The sequence below is a fragment of the Salvelinus alpinus genome, chromosome 3 (genome assembly GCF_045679555.1).
Source record: "Salvelinus alpinus chromosome 3, SLU_Salpinus.1, whole genome shotgun sequence".
NCBI lineage: Eukaryota > Metazoa > Chordata > Actinopteri > Salmoniformes > Salmonidae > Salvelinus > Salvelinus alpinus.
Window position 1 is genome coordinate 50,797,803 of NC_092088.1, and position 19,919 is coordinate 50,817,721.

Consider the following 19,919-nt stretch of genomic DNA (forward strand, 5'->3'; position numbering starts at 1 on the left):
ATAATGGTTAGAAATGAGTTATGTGAAATAAATTGTGATGCTACAGTTTAGGTTGCAATGATGTACTGAGATGAATGCAGCTTTTCAAGAGCGAGGTTCTGTTATTTTGATGGGAAGACATTGCCCTCTAGTGGTGGAAGTGTGTAAATAAATGCAATTTTGTTGCGCTTGAATATCTAATAAAGGATCAGTAGATTCCATATGCATGTCTGATTAAAGCAGCGAAAAGAGAAAAACTAATTATGAGCAAATGATGAACCCACCATGATATGAAGAATATAATCAAGGGGAAATGTGTTTTCACATTATGCTGCTATTTAGTGATGCTGTTATTACTTGCTTAATTTAACATTGAGGTACTGTAGGCCTAACTACAGCATAATTCAAGTAATGGATCTATATAAATGGAAGTAAATGGGTAGAACCATAATAATAATTCAAAATCGTTTAAGACTTTATAGTCTGGTGATACATTACCTGCTCTAAATGTGTCACTTTTCCATCCATTCTCCCCTCTGTTGACCTTTTTCCAGGGACGATGCAAAACTCTGCTGCCGTTGGCAACCCTGGGAGCACTGACACTAGCAGCTGCTCTCCACTGATCCCTGTGACCTTCAATGAAAAAGTAATGAAAAAAAAAAAAAAATACATCTGGCATCTCAGTTTCTCCTATATTTTCATTACATTTTGTCATATAGCACTGCACTGTACGTAACTGTGGAAAAGCCTAAATGCACCAGCTTTTTTTCTTTTTTCTTCCAGATGTCATTTGACTAAGTACCAGTCACTGGCAAGAGATAATGCACAAATCAGCCCAAACATGCAAGTTCATTTTGACAGTCTTTAGTAAAGAGCAGGCCTTTTTAAGTGCATTTGCGCTGTAACAACCCAGTCAGTTTCCTGGTATAAAACATGGTCATAGCTGACAAGACAGAAAGCCAGTGTGTGGTGTATATATAGCTCAGCAGCCAGGCCTTCTATGTAACCCAATGTGCCTCTTGACATCCTGAGAGAGACAATGGAGGAGACTGGAAACACTTTGCCTTATATGGTACACTCTACGTGCTATTTACATTAGGCCAAATACTTATAGGGACATAACCTGATTTGTGGCACTTAGAAATCGTATACTGCTAGTAATTTTTACCAGCTAACTTCAGTGAATTCAGTGAGGGAAGCATCATGACATACAATTTGCTACCAAGTTGTTTGCAATGCTGTTAGAATTACTTGAAATCATCATCAGAGTGCACCAATTAGTTACTGTAATCGCAGTAATTTACTGGTAAGAAGTTCTGTAGTAGTACTGTACAGGAGAACTCACTTGGACCATGGAGTCCTTGACCACTCTACTGATGTCTTGCCTCCATTCAGCCACACCAGGATTGAAGGCCTCCAGATTAGAGGAGAAGGCTAAAACATGTGACTTGAAATGTTCTACAGGAAAATACAAGACACATATTTAATGGTGATAAATACTAGATAATAAGAGAGAAACTGTTAATAGATCATAAGAGGTTATAAATGATTAAGCGTTAAACATCTAAATGTTCAAATCACCTTTTATTGGTCGCATCACAGTCAGTATTTTATATCACAGAACATTTACCACCTGGATGTTAGAAACATATAACACCTCTGTCATTTAGAGATGAGTCATTTCAAATACCTTACCATAGACAGCAACAGTTATTTTGTCTTGAAGGACGGTGTTACCAACTGACACTTGCACGGTGACAGTATGGGTTCCCTCCTTTGAGAAGGTGAAGGACATTCCTCCCACTAAAGTCATAACAGGCTGACACACATACAAAAGACAGAGTGATAGAGTTTGACAGAGAGCGAGAGAGAGAGAATGTCACAAACTAAAGTTAGGTTTGTCCATACAATACACAATATTGCAATTAATATGGTAAATGAGGTAAGTAAAGTTCTGTAAATCTGTGAAGTTTTAAGATACAGTGGACTTCTTGACTGACCTCAGTGTGGTTGTTGAACCACCAATAGTAGGTGACTGTTCCAACGTAACTTGGCTTTAGGACTGTTGATAGATTCACTGCTTCATTCCTAACAACCACCGAGGGAGCTGAAAGCTGCACTTGCTCAAGTAGACCTACAATAAAATAAAATACAAGTGTTTCCTTTCATGGAAGTGTATTCCTTTCCTACTGCAGTTGCATCATTAACAGAGTTTTTTTACGGGTAGAAATGTTGCAAAGAGTACCTGTAATTCTATAGTAAATGAATTATATCAGTCATTCATTGCTGTTTCACTTACAGGTAACATGTAGATATAGTAAGACTCTCTCAGAGCCAAGGCTGTTGAGTGCTGTGGCAGCCACTCGGTAAATGCCCACTTTATTGTATATATGTTTGACTCCATCCTCTATGGAGCTGATGTTAGCGTAGGACATGGCCGTCCCATCTCCAAAGTCCAATGTTATACTTGTTGTGGAGCCATCACTCTACCAATGGAAACATGTTTATGATTAGATAAAAAATGGCCACAGTGTGCATGTTTAGCATAATTTAAATACATATATTCATATATTTATTTATATATCCTACACACATTCTGCATGTAGAAATACATTGTTATATGTGACAACTGTTATACGACAATGGCTACAAGTGTTTGACAACAACCATCAAGGCTCTATGAATCAACAAAATGTACAACATGATGCACTGCAGCTCATCTCAATCCATTGGTTGACGATTGAGAGTAAACCAATGTATACGTAAATGTATACTATAGGACGGCAAATACATAACATCTAGATATGCCCATTCATAGCAGGGTCATACCACGAAATGAGTGACTTTCGCATCCCTTTGATATTTTAAGTAAAGATATTGAATTTTAGCAGCCTGTTATATTAAATGAAGTACCTTTTAATATAGACCACATGTAAAATTTTATAATTCTGATATATTCAGCATTTTGATCTGTGACTTCTAGTAAGATTTAACCCACTTACCCAAACATTTCTCAAAGTTGTCCCCATAATTGTAAAGCCCTAGTTCATTTAATGTGATTGGTGATTACTTTTAACGTTAAAAAAACTACCTGTTCATAATTTTAAGGTTGACCCTGTTACGTGAACTGAACTCTCGTTTTAATATGGAATTATTGAAATTATTCCTTTTTTAAATATAAAACAAAAAACAAAGACGGAACATCTTAAAGTCCAAGCAGGTGAGTTGGTTCTACTCTTTTTGGCCATTTTCTCTTGTTTTGTGGTGGAAAACTGAGTGGGTCGAGCATAACACATCAACCCTGTTACCTATTTGTATTTATTAAGGATGTCCAGCAACATTAACACTTCTTATGGCTGAGATCCCGTTAACGGGATCGACATGACAACAGCCAGTGAAAGTGCAGGGCGCCAAATTCAAACAGAAATCTCATAATTAAAATTCCTCAAACATACAAGCCTTAGGAAGTGCAATATGACCCCAAAGACTAGGTATATTGGATAGGCAACCTACAAACCTCAGATTTCCCACTTCCTGGTTGGATTCTTTTTCAGGTTTTTGCTTGCCATATGAGTTCTGTTATACTCACAGACATCATTCAAACAATTTTAGAGACTTCAGAGTGTTTTCTATCCAACTCTACTAATAATATGCATATCTTCCCTTCTGGGACTAGTAGCAGGCAGTTTACTCTGGGCACCTTATTCATCCAAGCTACTCAATACTGCGCCCAGCCATAAGAAGTTTTAAGGCAGTTATATAAAATAAAAAATATCACATGACATTACATTTCATATCACTTTTCACAACACATTAAGTGTGCTCCCTCAGGCGACTACTCTACTATCACATACTGTATCTACAATACAAAATCCATGTGTACTTGCGTGTAGAGTGCGTGTCTTGTCATGTGTATGTTTGTCTTTGCCCATAGATTGACAGACTAGAAATGTTTTTATTTTTTATTGGGTGAAGCTTACATTCAATTTCCCCTCCCTGTTGCACACAACAAGCTTCTATTCCCCTGTCAAAAGAGGATTTATGGCTGATTTAAGATGAAATCGTCAACCCTGTTACTTTACTTGGCACTTAATAGGCACTTGCTATTGTCTTTTTTTATTAACCTCTTGAAATGGCAAAACATGTTTGTTATCTAAGTTGAATATGTGCTCTTTATGACAGATTATTATTAAAAAAATGTATCACCAAGTTACGCTACTCAAAAGGCACACAATTGGTGGAACGACCCAGCACATGCTTTCAATAGTTGATAAGATGTCTAAGAAATTTTCCAGACATTACCTCGTCCAGAAACACCAGGAAGGTGATGTTGTCCCCCATGGTGGCTGTAAGTGTCCCCTCACTGGTGACCAGCTGCAGACCTCTCGGGGCCTGGCGGGGACACCTCTGGCTCCTAGGGCTATACTTCCCCAGGGTTACCGCAGTGCAGTTATTGGACAGAGCCTTACGGTATCTGCAACATACACACATACAGACATAAATAACTAGACAGCCCATACTCTATATTAAATACATATGAAGAAATAAAACAAGAAAATATACTGTCAACTTTGGGGATCTCTAATAGTGTACTTTCTTTTGAGTGCATTTCTGACTAGTTAAGCAGTACATAATGTTTAAATGAAGATTTGCCATACCCAGTAGTGTTGAGGAAGCTGACCCCAGTGGTGCAGTCTGTGGCCACGGAGGATGGAACAAACCAAAAGACAGGGGTGCATCCTCCATCACTCTGCCTCTCAAAGCCATAATCACTATTTGGGGTGGGAGAGAGAAATCAATAGGCTACAAGTCTTGAGATCAGTAATAAGCATTAAGTACAGAACGTGGATGTCTGTTTTTAAGGTTTATTAGTAAAACAGACTGTAAAATAAAAATAGACAGATTTGAATGTACTTGATTTTTAATACCAATCATTACATAGTTTGATAGAGTATTATGTTTGGTGTGTTCGACATCAAAATAACCTTAAGAAGAAAAAAAACATCTAAATATGTTTAATATTGTTTACTGGCTTTGGAGCTCTGTAAGAACATGTTATGTAAACAGATATCATATAAACTTGATTAATTGATTGATTGACAGATGTCAGTGAACCTTTCAAAGTATTTTTTAATTATTTATTTTAATTATCATTTTTAATTATTTATTACAAAAAACACAAGGAAGGGGTAACATTAAGGTATTAGAACATGAAGGACAAACAATACAGCATCAAGACACTATCAAACATGTATCAGTCTTTCTGCAACAGAGCAATCCTTATGTGTGAGGGTGCGTATGCATGATAGTGATATAAAATATATGTCATAGTTTCCTTTTTCATGATCACAAGCTTGTGAAACCCAAACCCTCCAAGATCCCCCCAAAGTTCCCCAATAGCTGTCCCTCAACCATTCAAGACCCCTCCCACAGTCCCCCCCCCCGGGAAGAAAAATATATAAAAAATACAATTAATTCAATTCCCCACCCCCAATGCACCAACAACCAAGAGAATGAACTAAAGAGAAAAAAGGAAAAGACAGAAGAAAACACCAAACAACAATGCAAACCTTTAAACATCAAGGACAACTAAAATCATAACAGCAATGCCTACTTTATATGTTTGTGTGCATGTCTGGCACTATTACATGTATGTGTGTGTTCTTGTATGTGTTTATTTGAATGAGAGTGTGTATATGCATGTGTACAAACACCTGCACGGCATCAGCCTCAGGCAAACCGGCATTAGTTGTAAAAGCACTGCCACTTAGTGTCATTCAACTGTACTTTTATTATGTTTTATTTTGACTTTTTTTCTCCTTTATCTTTTGACCATCATTCACTCTCTCACACAGCAACTCCACTCCCACTTGTCTCCAATTCCACACACCAACCCTCAGCTTCACTCAGCCCATCCCATCTATCTCTGCTGACCACCCCCTTCGTGTTTCTACGCAACACATATCTTTCAACTATGCTATGATGTTTAACGTACAATTTCAATCTATCTAATCAAATAGAATTTACAGATGGCGTGTTGAAGATAAATACTTTAACTAAGATTATTAATATATTAGTAATATAAGTGACCCGGTCTCTCCAGATCTCCTAACAGTACTATTTCTAGGGTCAATTTAAGATTTTCAGCCATTCCTGAACCTGAGACCAGAATCAGGATACCTGAGGGCAATACCAAAATAAATGGTCTATTGATTCTGTATCCTCACAACAAAATCTGCAGAGCTTTGATGATTTTATGCTCCAAATATTCAACATTTTATTGGTGGCAAGAATTCTATATAATAATTTTAGCTGAAAAGCACGAAGTCTTAAATCTTGCATTGTTTTATATATCAACTCATATACAGTGGGGCAAAAAAGTATTTAGTCAGCCACCAATTGTGCAAGTTCTCCCACTTAAAAAGATGAGAGAGGCCTGTAATTTTCATCATAGGTACACTTCAATTATGACAGACAAAATGAGAAAAAATAATCCAGAAAATCACATTGTAAGATTTTTTATGAATTTATTTGCAAATTATGGTGGAAAATAAGTATTTGGTCAATAACAAAAGTTTATCTCAATACTTTGTTATATACCCTTTGTTGGCAATGACAGAGGTCAAACGTTTTCTGTAAGTCTTCACAAGGTTTTCAAACACTGTTGCTGGTATTTTGGCCCATTCCTCCATGCAGATCTCCTCTAGAGCAGTGATGTTTTGGGGCTGTTGCTGGGCAACACGGACTTTCAACTCCCTCCAAAGATTTTCTATTGGGTTGAGATCTGGAGACTGGCTAGGCCACTCCAGGACCTTGAAATGCTTCTTACGAAGCCTCTCCTTCGTTGCCCGGGCGGTGTGTTTGGGATCATTGTCATGCTGAAAGACCCAGCCACGAGTGATCTTCAATGCCCTTGTTGATGGAAGGAGGTTTTCACTCAAAATCTCACGATACATGGCCCAATTCATTCTGTCCTTTACACGGATCAGTCGTCCTGGTCCCTTTGCAGAAAAACAGCTCCAAAGCATGATGTTTCCACCCCCATGCTTCACAGTAGGTATGGTGTTCTTTGGATGCAACTCAGAATTCTTTGTCCTCCAAACACGACGAGTTGAGTTTTTACCAAAAAGTTATATTTTGGTTTCATCTGACCATATGACATTCTCCCAATCTTCTTCTGGATCATCCAAATGCTCTCTAGCAAACTTCAGACGGGCCTGGACATGTACTGGCTTAAGCAGGGGCACTGCAGGGGCACTGCAGGATTTGAGTCCCTGGCGGCGTAGTGTGTTACTGATGTTAGGCTTTGTTACTTTGGTCCCAGCTCTCTGCAGGTCATTCACTAGGTCCCCCCGTGTGGTTCTGGGATTTTTGCTCACCGTTCTTGTGATCATTTTGACCCCACGGGGTGAGATCTTGCGTGGAGCCCCAGATCGAGGGAGATTATCAGTGGTCTTGTATGTCTTCCATTTCCTAATAATTGCTCCCACAGTTGATTTCTTCAAACCAAGCTGCTTACCTATTGCAGATTCAGTCTTCCCAGCCTGGTGCAGGTCTACAATTTTGTTTCTGGTGTCCTTTGACAGCTCTTTGGTCTTGGCCATAGTGGAGTTTGGAGTGTGACTGTTTGAGGTTGTGGACAGGTGTCTTTTATACTGATAACAAGTTCAAACAGGTGCCATTAATACAGGTAACGAGTGGAGGACAGAGCAGCCTCTTAAAGAAGAAGTTACAGGTCTGTGAGAGCCAGAAATCTTGCTTGTTTGTAGGTGACCAAATACTTATTTTCTACCATAATTTGCAAATAAATTCATGAAAAATCCTACAATGTGATTTTCTGGATTTTTTTACCTCATTTTGTCTGTCATAGTTGAAGTGTACCTATGATGAAAATTACAGGCCTCTCTCATCTTTTTAAGTGGGAGAACTTGCACAATTGGTGGCTGACTAAATACTTTTTTGCCCCACTGTATGTACCATGGAATCGGTACATCAAAAATCTCTTCCCAACTATTTTGCAATCAGTATGGCACAGTTGTCAACATCCTGGTCCTCAAATGAAACTGGTATACTTTCCTATTTATGCTATTTTTATTCCTCCGCCAGTTTTGATCCTTTATATTGGGCAGACAGACCAGTTCCCTACCTCCTCCCGCTTCCACCCGCCTCCTCCATTTTTGGGGCAATGCTGTAATCAATTGTTTGATTGTAATCTTGGATTGAGCAGACCTTCCCGTACAATTCTGATAACTCCATGAAGGACATAACTCTACCATTACAATTTACAATATAATTTAAGAACAAAATACCCTTCTCAAACATCTTTCCCATAAATACAGGTATTTTATCAACCAGCACATTTGAGTTCAGCCATAATATTTGTTGTAATATTTGTTCTATCTTTTCAGGGGGACGAAATTGAAATTGTAGCCAGCTCTGCAAGGCTTGTTTGAAAAAAGATAGATACTTTGAAAAAAGTATCATTTTCAATTAATCGAAAATGAGACATGGCAATCTGCACAAAGGCAAAAAGGCAATTTTTAAACAGTGGATGAGCTTTTCTATGTTAGCTGGTTGTATGTTAGCTGGAATCAAAAGTTTGGTTCCAGTAAACAAATTACAGCATCGGTGACACACACACACACACAAACCAAATACATATTCAAACACTCACATTCAAGCAAACATAAGGTTGCAAAACTTAATGTTCCGTCTATGGCAATCTATGGTAACTTTGGTAATTTATACTTGAATAACTTAAGAATATATATATTATTCATATATAGTATAAATGTTTTATGTGTTTTAGTGGATAGACCATATGGTTCAAGAGAAAATAGGCTTAATTATGAAAAGGCATCTAATCAACAATGGCATTATTTTCCATTGACTTTTTTCACAACTGCCACCAGTTTGGCCCAAACACATTTACAACAAAGACATAGTAAAATAAATAAGTGTGTAAAATATAAATATATATATATTTCATGCTGAAACCCTAATATTAAACACCAATTGAATTCACTAAGTTGATGGTTTAATATTAAGGATAATGTTTTACGGGTTTATTTTATTAGTTTATATATTTTACATGTGATAAAGCCACACAGAGATAATCTGAAGTACCCAAAAAGGCCATTAGATGTCATGTGATAAAATTGAACAACAAAATAATAACGTCACCAAAATTCTGGTAGTTTACTAGTAAATATACCAGTAATATAAAATGTATCAAATAAAATAAAATTGTATTTGTCGCATGCTTCATAAACAACAGGTGTAGACTACCAGTGGAATGTTTACTTACAATGCAGAGATAATAGAAAAATTGTAACACGAGTAATAAATACACAATGCATAACGATAACTTCGCTATATAAACAGAGTACCAGTCGATATGCAGGGGTACGAGGTAATTGAGGTAGATAGGTACATACAGACCCATTCGCTTTGTTCACATTTTGTTACATTACATCTTCATCAATCTACACACAATACCCAATAATGACAAAGCAAAAAAAAAATATATATATATTAAATACCTTATTTACATAAGTATTCAGACCCTTTGCTATGAGACTCGAAATTGAACTCAGGTGCATCCTGGTTCCATTGATCATCCTTGAGATGTTTTTACAACTTGATTGGAGTCCACCTGTGGTAAATTCAATTGATTGAACATGACTTGGAAGGTCCCACAGTTGACAGTGCATGTCAGAGCAAAAACCAAACCATGAGGTCGAAGGAATTGTCTGTTGAGCTCTGAGACAGGATTGTGTCGAGGCACAGATCTGGGGAAGGGTACCAAAACATTTCTGCAGCATTGAAGATCCCCAAGAACATAGTGGCCTCCATCAGTGACCCAAAGCACACAGCCAAGACAGTGCAGGAGTGGCTTCGGGACAAGTCTCTGAATGTCCTTGAGTGGCCTAGCCAGAGCCTGGACTTGAACCTGATCGAACATCTCTGGAGAGACCTGAAAATAGCTGTGCAGCTACGCTACCCATCCAACCTGACAGAGCTTGAGAGGATCTGCAGAGAAGAATGGGAGAAACTCCCCAAATACAGGTCTGCCAAGCTTGTAGTGTCATATCCAAGAAGACTCGAGGCTGTAATCGCTGCCAAAGGTGCTTCAACAAAGTACTGAGTAAAGGGTCTGAATACTTATGTAAATGTGATATTTCAGTTTGCTGATTTCAACATTGTGGACAGAGTGCCCCATGGTGGCGATTGGGTTATGGTATGGGCAGGCGTTAAGCTACAGACAAAGAGTACAATTGCATTTTATCGATGGTAATTTGAATGCACAGAGATACCGTGACGAGATCTTGAGGCCCACTGTCATGCCATTCATCCACCGCCATCACCTCATGTGTCAGATCTCGACCGCCAGGCGCCGCCTGAACAGGGAGAGGAGCCACCTTTGGTGGAAGTCGTGACATCATGTTAATGCACGGTTCTATGTCGCAAGGATCATTAAAAAGTTCCTGGAAGCTGATAATGTCCCAGTTCTTCCACGGCCTGCATACATGTTTGGGATGCTCTGGATCGAGTGTTCCAGTTCCTGCAAATATCCAGCAACTTCACACAGCCATTGAAGAGGAGTGGGACAACATTCCACAGGCCACAATCAACAGCCAGATCAACTCTATGCGAAGGAGATGTGTCGCGCTGCATGAGGAAAATGGTGGTCACACCAGATACTGACTGGTTTTCTGATCCACGCCCCTACTTTTTTTTAAGGTATCTGTAACCGATGCTTGTCTGTATTCCCAGTCATGTGAATTCCATAGACTTGGGCCAAATGAATTTATTTCAATTAACTCATTTCCTGAACTGTAACTCAGTAAAATCTTTGACACTTCTACATGTTGCGTTTATATTCTTCTTCAGTGCATATGTTTGAACTAGTTTTTATTTGGAAGGCAGATAAAGCGTTGTTATCAAAAGCAATCACGTTTGCATGTGAAAACACATAATCCTACTCATTACAACACGTGCTAATTACGTCACTTTTGATTTGAGCCGACTCCGTCATCGGCTTTGAACGGGGCATCTGGCTCACACCTGGAAGGCAGGCCAGTTCCAAAACAAATGCAAGCAAAACATGCCTGGGACAGATTAATCAAACCCCCTCAATGAAGGGAAGCGAAGAGGGAAGAGGGGCGATTTGCATGTGGAGTTGGCAAAAGGGGGCATGATTTGTTGACATAATTGTAATCCATTCCCAACCTTCCTTTACGCGTTGTGATGCACTGAGGTTCCAATCTCCGTTTTAGACCAGGCTGAGTATATGACCAAAATGATCCTATTTAATACTTTATAGTAAATTTCGACACTCAAATACGTGTTTCTGACTTATATTAATGCCACATAGGCCATTTTGAAAGGGATTAGCTGCGTTTTAGGGGCAGTCACTCTTTAAGGCACATGAACGTTCACGTTCAAGAAAGCCTTTCTAATAAAAATTAAAAATACATTTTCGAACGGCCCTACTATGAAGTAGGAATTAGTGTCTGATCTAGTGCCTGATCCTGTAACCACTCACATTTATGTTAACCTGCAATCAAGACACCTGAATGAGCAGTATAAGTATCAAGTGCTACTCAGTGCATTCCGGCTTGCAAAGGCCTTCATCCAAGACTCAAGGCCTTACACTGCTTTCTGACAAGCCCTGCAGGATAAGTATGGCCAGTTCCACCAACTCGTCTAATGTGAGATAGGCACCATTCTGAACCCACTGTCGAGTTTGGAGACACAGAAGCCTCTGATGCCTTCGCACTGTCTATTTACACACTGGTAAACATGCTTAGAACCCTTGAGGGGCAGAACGGCTACAGAATCAGATGTACTGTGGTTCCTCCTTTAAAAGTTGAGCGTACACCGCGGGACTTAGAGGTACCCAGCGTCACGGCTTCATTGCTCCAGACCGCCACAAGGGGGAGGTAGAGCTCTCATTATGCATTTGGATCCCAAGGTTTTTATATAACCAATCATATCGAGTGTTTCCAATGACGAATTTGACGCGTGCCACCCGTCCCTGGAGCTTTCTTCAACAACGATGGCTGACAAAACATTACGGGGAAGTAGATGTAAGTTGTTATAACGTCATAACGAGTCAAGCTAAAAATGCGATTTAGCAAGTTAACTGACGAGCTAACATTAGCCAGCTAGCTAGCTGGTGTTATGATATGAGTACAGTATGACATTGTAATTCGTGTTGTTTAATGTTTTAGAGACTCCTGAGAAAACCAGGCTGTCGTCTTGGGAAACCGTGGATGTAAAGAATCTAGCTAGATTAAGCATTTACTGCAAATTGAATGTTCAATTGTGTAAGCTTGCCTTGCCGTGCAATGCAGCTGAAGTAACATAGCTAGCTAACTATTTACTTGCTTATTGTGTAGTGGAGGATAAAAATAACTGTATGCCTATGGATGTGTAGCTAGCTACAGTATGTAGCCGATCTGTGTATGGACCCTGAAATGTTAGGTTCTGAACTAATATTCATACCAATCTATGTACCTCAGCTATCATAGTTGTTGTATCAACTTCAAGTCTGAATGGTATTAATGAAGCCTATGTATTGAGTGGAATATAATAACTTTATTGTGCCAAGGATGCAAGTCCTATAAACATGTACTGTAGTTATTACCACGCATGAGATCCCCCACATTGTAGCCTGTACACTGAATATATTCAATGATCATGTACTCTTCCTTGGCAAATAAAGGTGTGGTTCAGATATGACTCTGAGACATTATTTTTTTCAGTCGTATCCAATACCAGGTGTATCAAACTCCATTCTTTGAATGATGCTGTGTCTGCATGTATGTATTACAATTATACACTTCAACAGTGTTTACTACTCCTGCTCCTGGGAAATCAATGATTACACATTGTAACTATGCAACAGACTAGAAACATGATTTAAGTGAAGGCTGATTTGTAATTCATATACACAGAAAAAAAACTATGCATATCTAACTGCCTTCATCTGCATTAATCTGAGGACACAGGATAGCATTTCAGTGAGATACTTAATTTCAACCAGTGGAGAATGTGAAACGCTTTATTGAAAGAAGTTCATTATACAGGTGTTATAAATACATAATACATGCATTATAATTATGATCATTGTAATATTATATTATAAATACAAGTTCAATCTGTACTTCAATGCACATATGGTGTGCATTATAAAACGAGGAAGAAAGACTATGTGGGGAGAGCGGTGTAGAAGACAGAAAGGGAAAGAGGTAAGAACAGAGGCAGACAGCATATGATTAATGACTTACAGTGCAACCCTAATATTCTCTCAGTTCATCACAATTACAGTGTCTCTGGCGGTATCTCCTAACCAGCCTTGGGCCCCCAGTTGACCCGAAGGTTATCGTAAGAGCGGGTGAGGTGGCGATGACAGGACTGGCTTGCTCTCTCACATCAAAACATACCTGCAGACGAGAGACAGATTGATAGAGAGCTTGATTAAGCCTTGTTTTTTTATTCTCACACAGTCAGTCATCATAATCATCAGGAGGTGAAATGCAAAACTGACCTTGGATCAATAACTCTGGGACTACTACATCTCTATCTGTATTTCAATGTAAAGCATCTCTTTAATAATACTTCCTGTTGACCTGACCTCTCACCTATGATCATGCTGTGCCCTCTGTGTCAGCCAGTTCAGATGCGAGAGGGGTTCACCATCACAGCTAATATAACCTAGAGGATATAGGGAGAAGGGGTGTGTGGTCTGACCTGGTGTCCACACTAAATGGCCAAAGAGTACTTTATGCTGAAAAACAGACACATAAGGACAAACAATAGAAGATAATGTCATTATTAGACATAAATACCACTTGAAGCTTGATGATGACTTGATCATTTGAATCAGTTGTGTAGTGCTAAGGTAAAAACAAAAATGTGCACAGGTGTTCTGATTCTGATATCCCACAGCTGGTGAGGTGTCAGGTTCAGCTCTGTACTTAAAGGGTGATTATTCCAACTCTCTGTGAAATGCTGCAGATCTGCCCACAGACGAGGTAGGGACACATATCCCACACAGAAGAGGTGGATAAAATTCAACAGTGTATCCTTCTTCCTCCAAACTGTCCATGTGAAACAGGTTCCATGTACAACAAGACAGGCAGCGAGGAAGAGAGAAAAAGAACACAGAACAGTTTAATTATTTCTGGTTATAGACACTTTTGCCAGCAATAAAGCTTCCACAGCCTGTTTCTCGGACAGTGAACATCTGGCAATATCTACATTTTTGACCCCTTGATCAGCTCACACTCTGAAAGTAAATAAAATAGCTTCTTCTTTGTAGATATGAAAACAATAACTGAGATATGACTGTTCAAGCTAAAGCAGCAGATGTCATATTCAGGATATGTCAACACAGCACAGAAAGCTTAACACCAGGCTGGTATTGTGGTTGTTCATTAGGTGATGGGAAATATGCAATATGTATACAAAATAATATACTTATCTGTTATATCTTGAAAAAAAGCATTGGAATTAAAAGTGAAATGTTTAACCTATTAACCTGCTTCAGTATTTATGTATACCAGTTGATGAAGAACAACTCCAATTTCATACATCATTGAACATTTGTCAAGGAATAAGTAAGCATAAAAAAGTTTAAATAACTTCGATTTGATGGAGACATTATACATCTTAGTACCTTATCAATTTCTGATTTGTATCAATGTGGACGAGAGACAGGGGTGCAGGAACAGAGTATTTTTGCCGAGCAATGCAACGAAGCTGGATCATTCTGGCAATGATACCTGCACCACCTACATGCCGCAAAGACTCCCTAACTCTTCGCCGTTGTACATGATGGCCCATTGCTCTGAGACTTCCTTTGACCATTCTAAAGTCCGCATGGGGCATCCTTGCCTTAATGGCGCTGACTTTCTGGTCTAACTCTTCAACTGACATATCAGAATAGCATTCCCTGACAGATATATTATGTTCTTTCATCCTTCTGTAAACAAAGCTAACCGTTACACTGTCATGAAATATGATTATATATCGACTATAAAACAAATAGGACATGGCCTGCTTATGAGTTGCTATGAAAGAAAGTTAGATTAATTAAACTGAAAATGGCTGAAACTGAAAAAACTGAAAACAGGCGTTCATAGCTAAATGCTTTTTGTTAGCTTGAGAAAAATAATTGCATGATTTATCATTCTACGATATGTATCTATGTAATATAGTAGAATGTTATGAGCCGACACTGAATCGTAGGAGCTAACTACTAGCTATGTAAAAGTTGGACGGAAGTACGCCCAGTGTTGCTTACCTGAGATGCCATCATTACACAGTCCTTCTTCGTAGGTGTCCGCTATGACTTCCTTTGTGTCGGAAAGAAAGGCTGAACAGTATTGGTTGTAGCCAAACTGACTCTCAAAAAATTGTCAAAATGGAGGGTGGTTGATTGCGAAATTAAATTGAATTTTTGTTTTACAATACATTTTTTGTTCTCTAAATATTTTTGGGGAATAAAATGCATAAAGTTTTGAGCTCTATTACAAAATATTTGATTGCAAAACATTTTCTTTACTTTGAAGCCTCGTTTTTGCTTTCATAACAATTATTTTTGATTGAAAATAAAAAAGTTGCTTTCAGAAAAAAACTCTTTGATTTGAAAATAACCAAGGGGGAGTTTGAGCATAATGCTTTTGGGTCCCAATGCACTACTGTCTCTAACTGACAATGAATGGGCAATATAAACCAAATAATAAACTGATAATTGTGCACGACTTCAAATGAAACAAGCAGGGAGCAGGTTTCAAACCCTCAACCTTCTTGCCCAAAGTCCAGCGCGCTACTGACAGTGCACCAAAAGCATGCTCAAGCCGCAGAGTCGATAGAGTGCGTCCTCGCGGTAGCTTGCTACTCAATGTAATAAAGTAATGACTTTTCAAATAAGTTACCTTACACGTTATGTTGGCTGACAATTTGGTAGCTACGCTGTCCTTACGAACCACATAGCATATCATTAAAGCAGTATGTACCGGTATGTTAGCTATCTACCTAACGTTAGTAGTTATACATCAAACTTGACAGTATATTAACTATAGGCTATCTAACTACCCAATGTTTATTGACTTGATTATTCCTGTCATTCTTCGCTTAGCTAAATGGTATAGTCGGCTGTGTTCTCAATGGACATTCGGGTGCTTTCGTAAATTTGCTCTCGCTATCTACTCCGATTTCAGAGCACTCTCATCTGATATTACCAGAGCGCAGAATAATTCATTTACCAGCGCTCAACACCCGTTGAATATGGCCAGTGTCAGTAAACATCGGCAAAAAAACGTATTTAAATTGTTTCCAGCAGCACAGATACAGTCACCAACGCTCTGGTTAACACGAAAACTGCCTTACCAGCTCTGCTAGGGCGAGTAAAATGATCAGAGTGGTCTCATTTGTGTCTGGAAGTAGCTAGCAAGCTAGCCAACGTTAGGTTGGGTGCTTGACTGCCTCGGCCCGAACATCCAGTGTGTGCTCCGAGAGCGAAACGGTCTGAATTTACCCAGAGGGTTTTGCGTTTTTCATGGAATAGAAACACCATAATATTTATCAAATTAATTAAGTACTAGTCAAAAGTTTGGACACATCTACTCATTCCAGGATGTTTCTATATTTTTACTATTTTCTACTTTGTAGAATAATAGTGAAGACATCACAACTATGAAATAACACATATGGAATCAGTTAAGAACTCATTCTTATTTACAAGGACAGCCTACTCCTTCCTCCTCGTTGGGGGATTCAACCACTGTCTCCCGTCCGCACGACACAGGGATTCTTTAGCTAAATAGCCCAGTAATGTACTGCCAACCAACACATTATACAGCGCCATATTTTCCATTCCATCCTAACAGAAACCCAGAGGGTTTTGCATTTTTCATGGAATAGAAACACCATAATATTAATCAAATTAATTAAGCAAGTACCAGACAAAAGTTTGGAAACACCTACTCATTCCAGGATTTTTCTATATTTTTACTATTTTCTACATTGAAGAATAATAGTAAAGACATCACAACTATGAAATAACACAAATGGAATCAGTTAAGAACAAACACAGCCTACTCCTTCCTCCCCATCGGGGGATTGAACCCCGGTCTCCTGTCCGCACGACACAGGAATTATTTAGTTAAATAGCCCAGTATTGTACTGCCGAACGTCACGTTGTACAGCGCCATATTTTCCGTTCCATTCTAACAGAAACCCAGAGGGTTTTTCATTTTTTTAATGGAATAGAAACACCATAATATTAATTTAATTAATTAAGCAAGTACCAGTCAAAATTTTGGACACACCTACTCATTCCAGGATTTAAAAAAAATGTTTTACTATTGTCTACATTGAAGAATAATAGTGAAGACATCACAACTATGAAATAACACCGGTCTACCGCGTGCCCTGCATTCTGTAGTACAGACATGGCCTGCTCTCCCTTATGAAAGGAATTAGGCACTTTCCCATGTTTACAACAGTATGTTTTGTAGACTGCACAGTAGCCTAATAAACAAATAAACACATTTTGTTAATAAAATAATGATAAAAAAATACTCTTTCAAAATGCAGATGTTGATTTAGTTATGGATCCATAACGAATTACTATGGGAATAAATATCACTGATTTACAGAAATATTGGAACAAAGTTGAATGAAGGTAAACAATTTAGAATCCTCCAATCCTGTAGCCTACTCCCGACCGTCACATTGTACAGCGCCATATTTTCGTTTAGGGTTTAGTTTTTCGTTTTTCTCTGAATAGAAGCACCATAATATCAATCAAATATACTTTTTATGGCTGAGGCAGTATTGAGTAGCTTGGATGAATAAGGTGCCCAGAGGTGCCCAGAGTAAACTGCCTGCTACTCAGTCCCAGTTGCTAATACATGCATATTATTAGTATATTTGGATAGAAAACACTCTGAAGTTTAAAACTGTTTGAATGATGTCTGTGAGTATAACAGAACTCATATGGCAGGCAAAAACCTGAGAAGAAATCCAACCAGGAAGTGGGAAATCTGAGGTTGGTCGTTTTTCAACTCATTCCCTATTGAAGATACAGTGGGATATTGGTCATGTTGCACTTCCTAAGGCTTCCACTAGATGTCAACAGTATTTAGAACCTTGTTTGATGCTTCTACTGTGAAGTGGGAGGGGATTGAGTAAGGTCTGCCATGAGCTGAATATGCGCTGACCATGCGCGTTCACGTGAGAGCGAGCTCTGTTCCATTGCATTTCTGAAGACAAAGGAATTCTCCGATTGGAACATTATTGAAGATTTATGTTCAAACCATCCTAAAGATTGATTCTATACTTCGTTTGACATGTTTCTACGGACTGTAATATGACTTTTCGTCTGAACTTTTGCCTGGACCTGAGTTTAGATTGTGTACTGAACACGCAAACAAAACGGAGTTATTTGGACATAAATGATGGACATTATCGAACAAAACAAACATTTATTGTGGAACTGGGATTCCTGGGAGTGCATTCTGATGAAGATCATCAAAGGTAAGTGAATGTTTATAATGTTATTTCTGACTTCTGTTGACTGCAGAATATGGCGGATATCTTTTTGTCTTGTTTGGGCTCTGAGCGCCCTACTCAGATTATTGCATGGTTTGCTTTTTCCGTAAAGCTTTTTTGAAATTGGACACAGCGGTTGCATTAAGGAGAAGTGTATCTAAAGTTCCATGCCTAACCCTTGTATTTTCATCAACATTTATAATGAGTATTTCTGTAAATTGATGTGGCTCTCTGCAAAATCACCGGATGTTTTTGGAACTACTGAACATAACGCGCCAATGTATACTGAGATTTTTTTAAATAAATATGAACTTTATCGAACAGAACATACATGTATTGTGTAACATGAAGTCCTATGAGTGTCATCTGATGAAGATCATCAAAGGTTAGTGAATAATTCTATCTCTATTTCTGATTTTTGTGACGCCTCTCTTTGGCTGGAAAAATGTCTGTGCTTTTCTGTGACTTGGCTCTGACCTAACATAATTGTTTGTGGTGCTTTTGCCGAAAAGCCTATTTGAAATCCGACACTGTGGTGGGATTAACAAGAAGTCTATCTTTAAAATGGTGTGAAATACTTGTATCCTTGAGGAATTTTAATTATGAGATTTCTGTTTGAATTTGGTGCCCTGCACTTTCACTGGCTGTTGTCATATTGATCCTGTTAGCAGGATCGCAGCCATAAGAAGTTAATTAAACCAAATTTCTTAAAATCAATCGCATATACTATCTTACTACAAAAAAGGTTTTAAATTCTCTGGTAATGCCAATATGGAATACTATCAAATGCTTCTCAAAGATGCCCTCTGGTAGTCAAACTAGCAATAACTAAAATAACAAAAATGGCTGAGAATTAAATGACGTGCCACAGAAGGCTGCGGCAGCACGCAAGGTGTGCCGCAGTATGACGCAACTTTTAAAGGAGGAACCACTGTAGATTCCAATGCCGACTGGCTCTTGAGTAAGATGCCACAGGACTACTGTGATACATTTGTGGAGTACTGTTTTGACCTTACCTAACTTGACAGCCTGACTGCAGAAGACGTCCAAGGCTAAGCATATATCAAATCAAATTCAAATTTTATTTGTCACATACACATGGTTAGCAGATGTTAATGCGAGGGTAGCGAAATGCTTGTAGTGTAGTGAAATGCTTATCAAGCAGATATGTGGCCTTCTAGCAATGTGACATATGTGCCTCCACTAGACCAAAGGAGAGGTCCACTTCAATCCTCAACACCAGTGAATATGTAAGCTCCTAGGAGCCTGCTCAATCTAAGGCCCCTTCCAAACCCTAGCCATACTTTCATCACTGTGATGACAAATAACACTATCTTAACTTGTCCAGAGTTAAAGAAGTTGAACACAAGACA

At 38.7% G+C, this 19,919-nt stretch overlaps 1 protein-coding gene across 1 annotated transcript in view; it reads right to left on the reverse strand.

Moving 5' to 3' along the window:
* Window positions 1-19,919, reverse strand: part of LOC139570897 (VPS10 domain-containing receptor SorCS1-like) — an 87,175-nt gene that overhangs the window by 19,335 nt on the left and 47,921 nt on the right. Inside the window, exons 17-23 of the mRNA XM_071393201.1 lie at window positions 4,638-4,751; window positions 4,282-4,453; window positions 2,279-2,465; window positions 1,980-2,113; window positions 1,675-1,798; window positions 1,325-1,437; window positions 478-612 (exon numbers count right to left, since the gene is read on the reverse strand). Of these exons, the coding sequence (XP_071249302.1) occupies window positions 478-612; window positions 1,325-1,437; window positions 1,675-1,798; window positions 1,980-2,113; window positions 2,279-2,465; window positions 4,282-4,453; window positions 4,638-4,751 (979 nt within the window). The remainder of the gene's footprint in view (window positions 1-477; window positions 613-1,324; window positions 1,438-1,674; window positions 1,799-1,979; window positions 2,114-2,278; window positions 2,466-4,281; window positions 4,454-4,637; window positions 4,752-19,919) is intronic.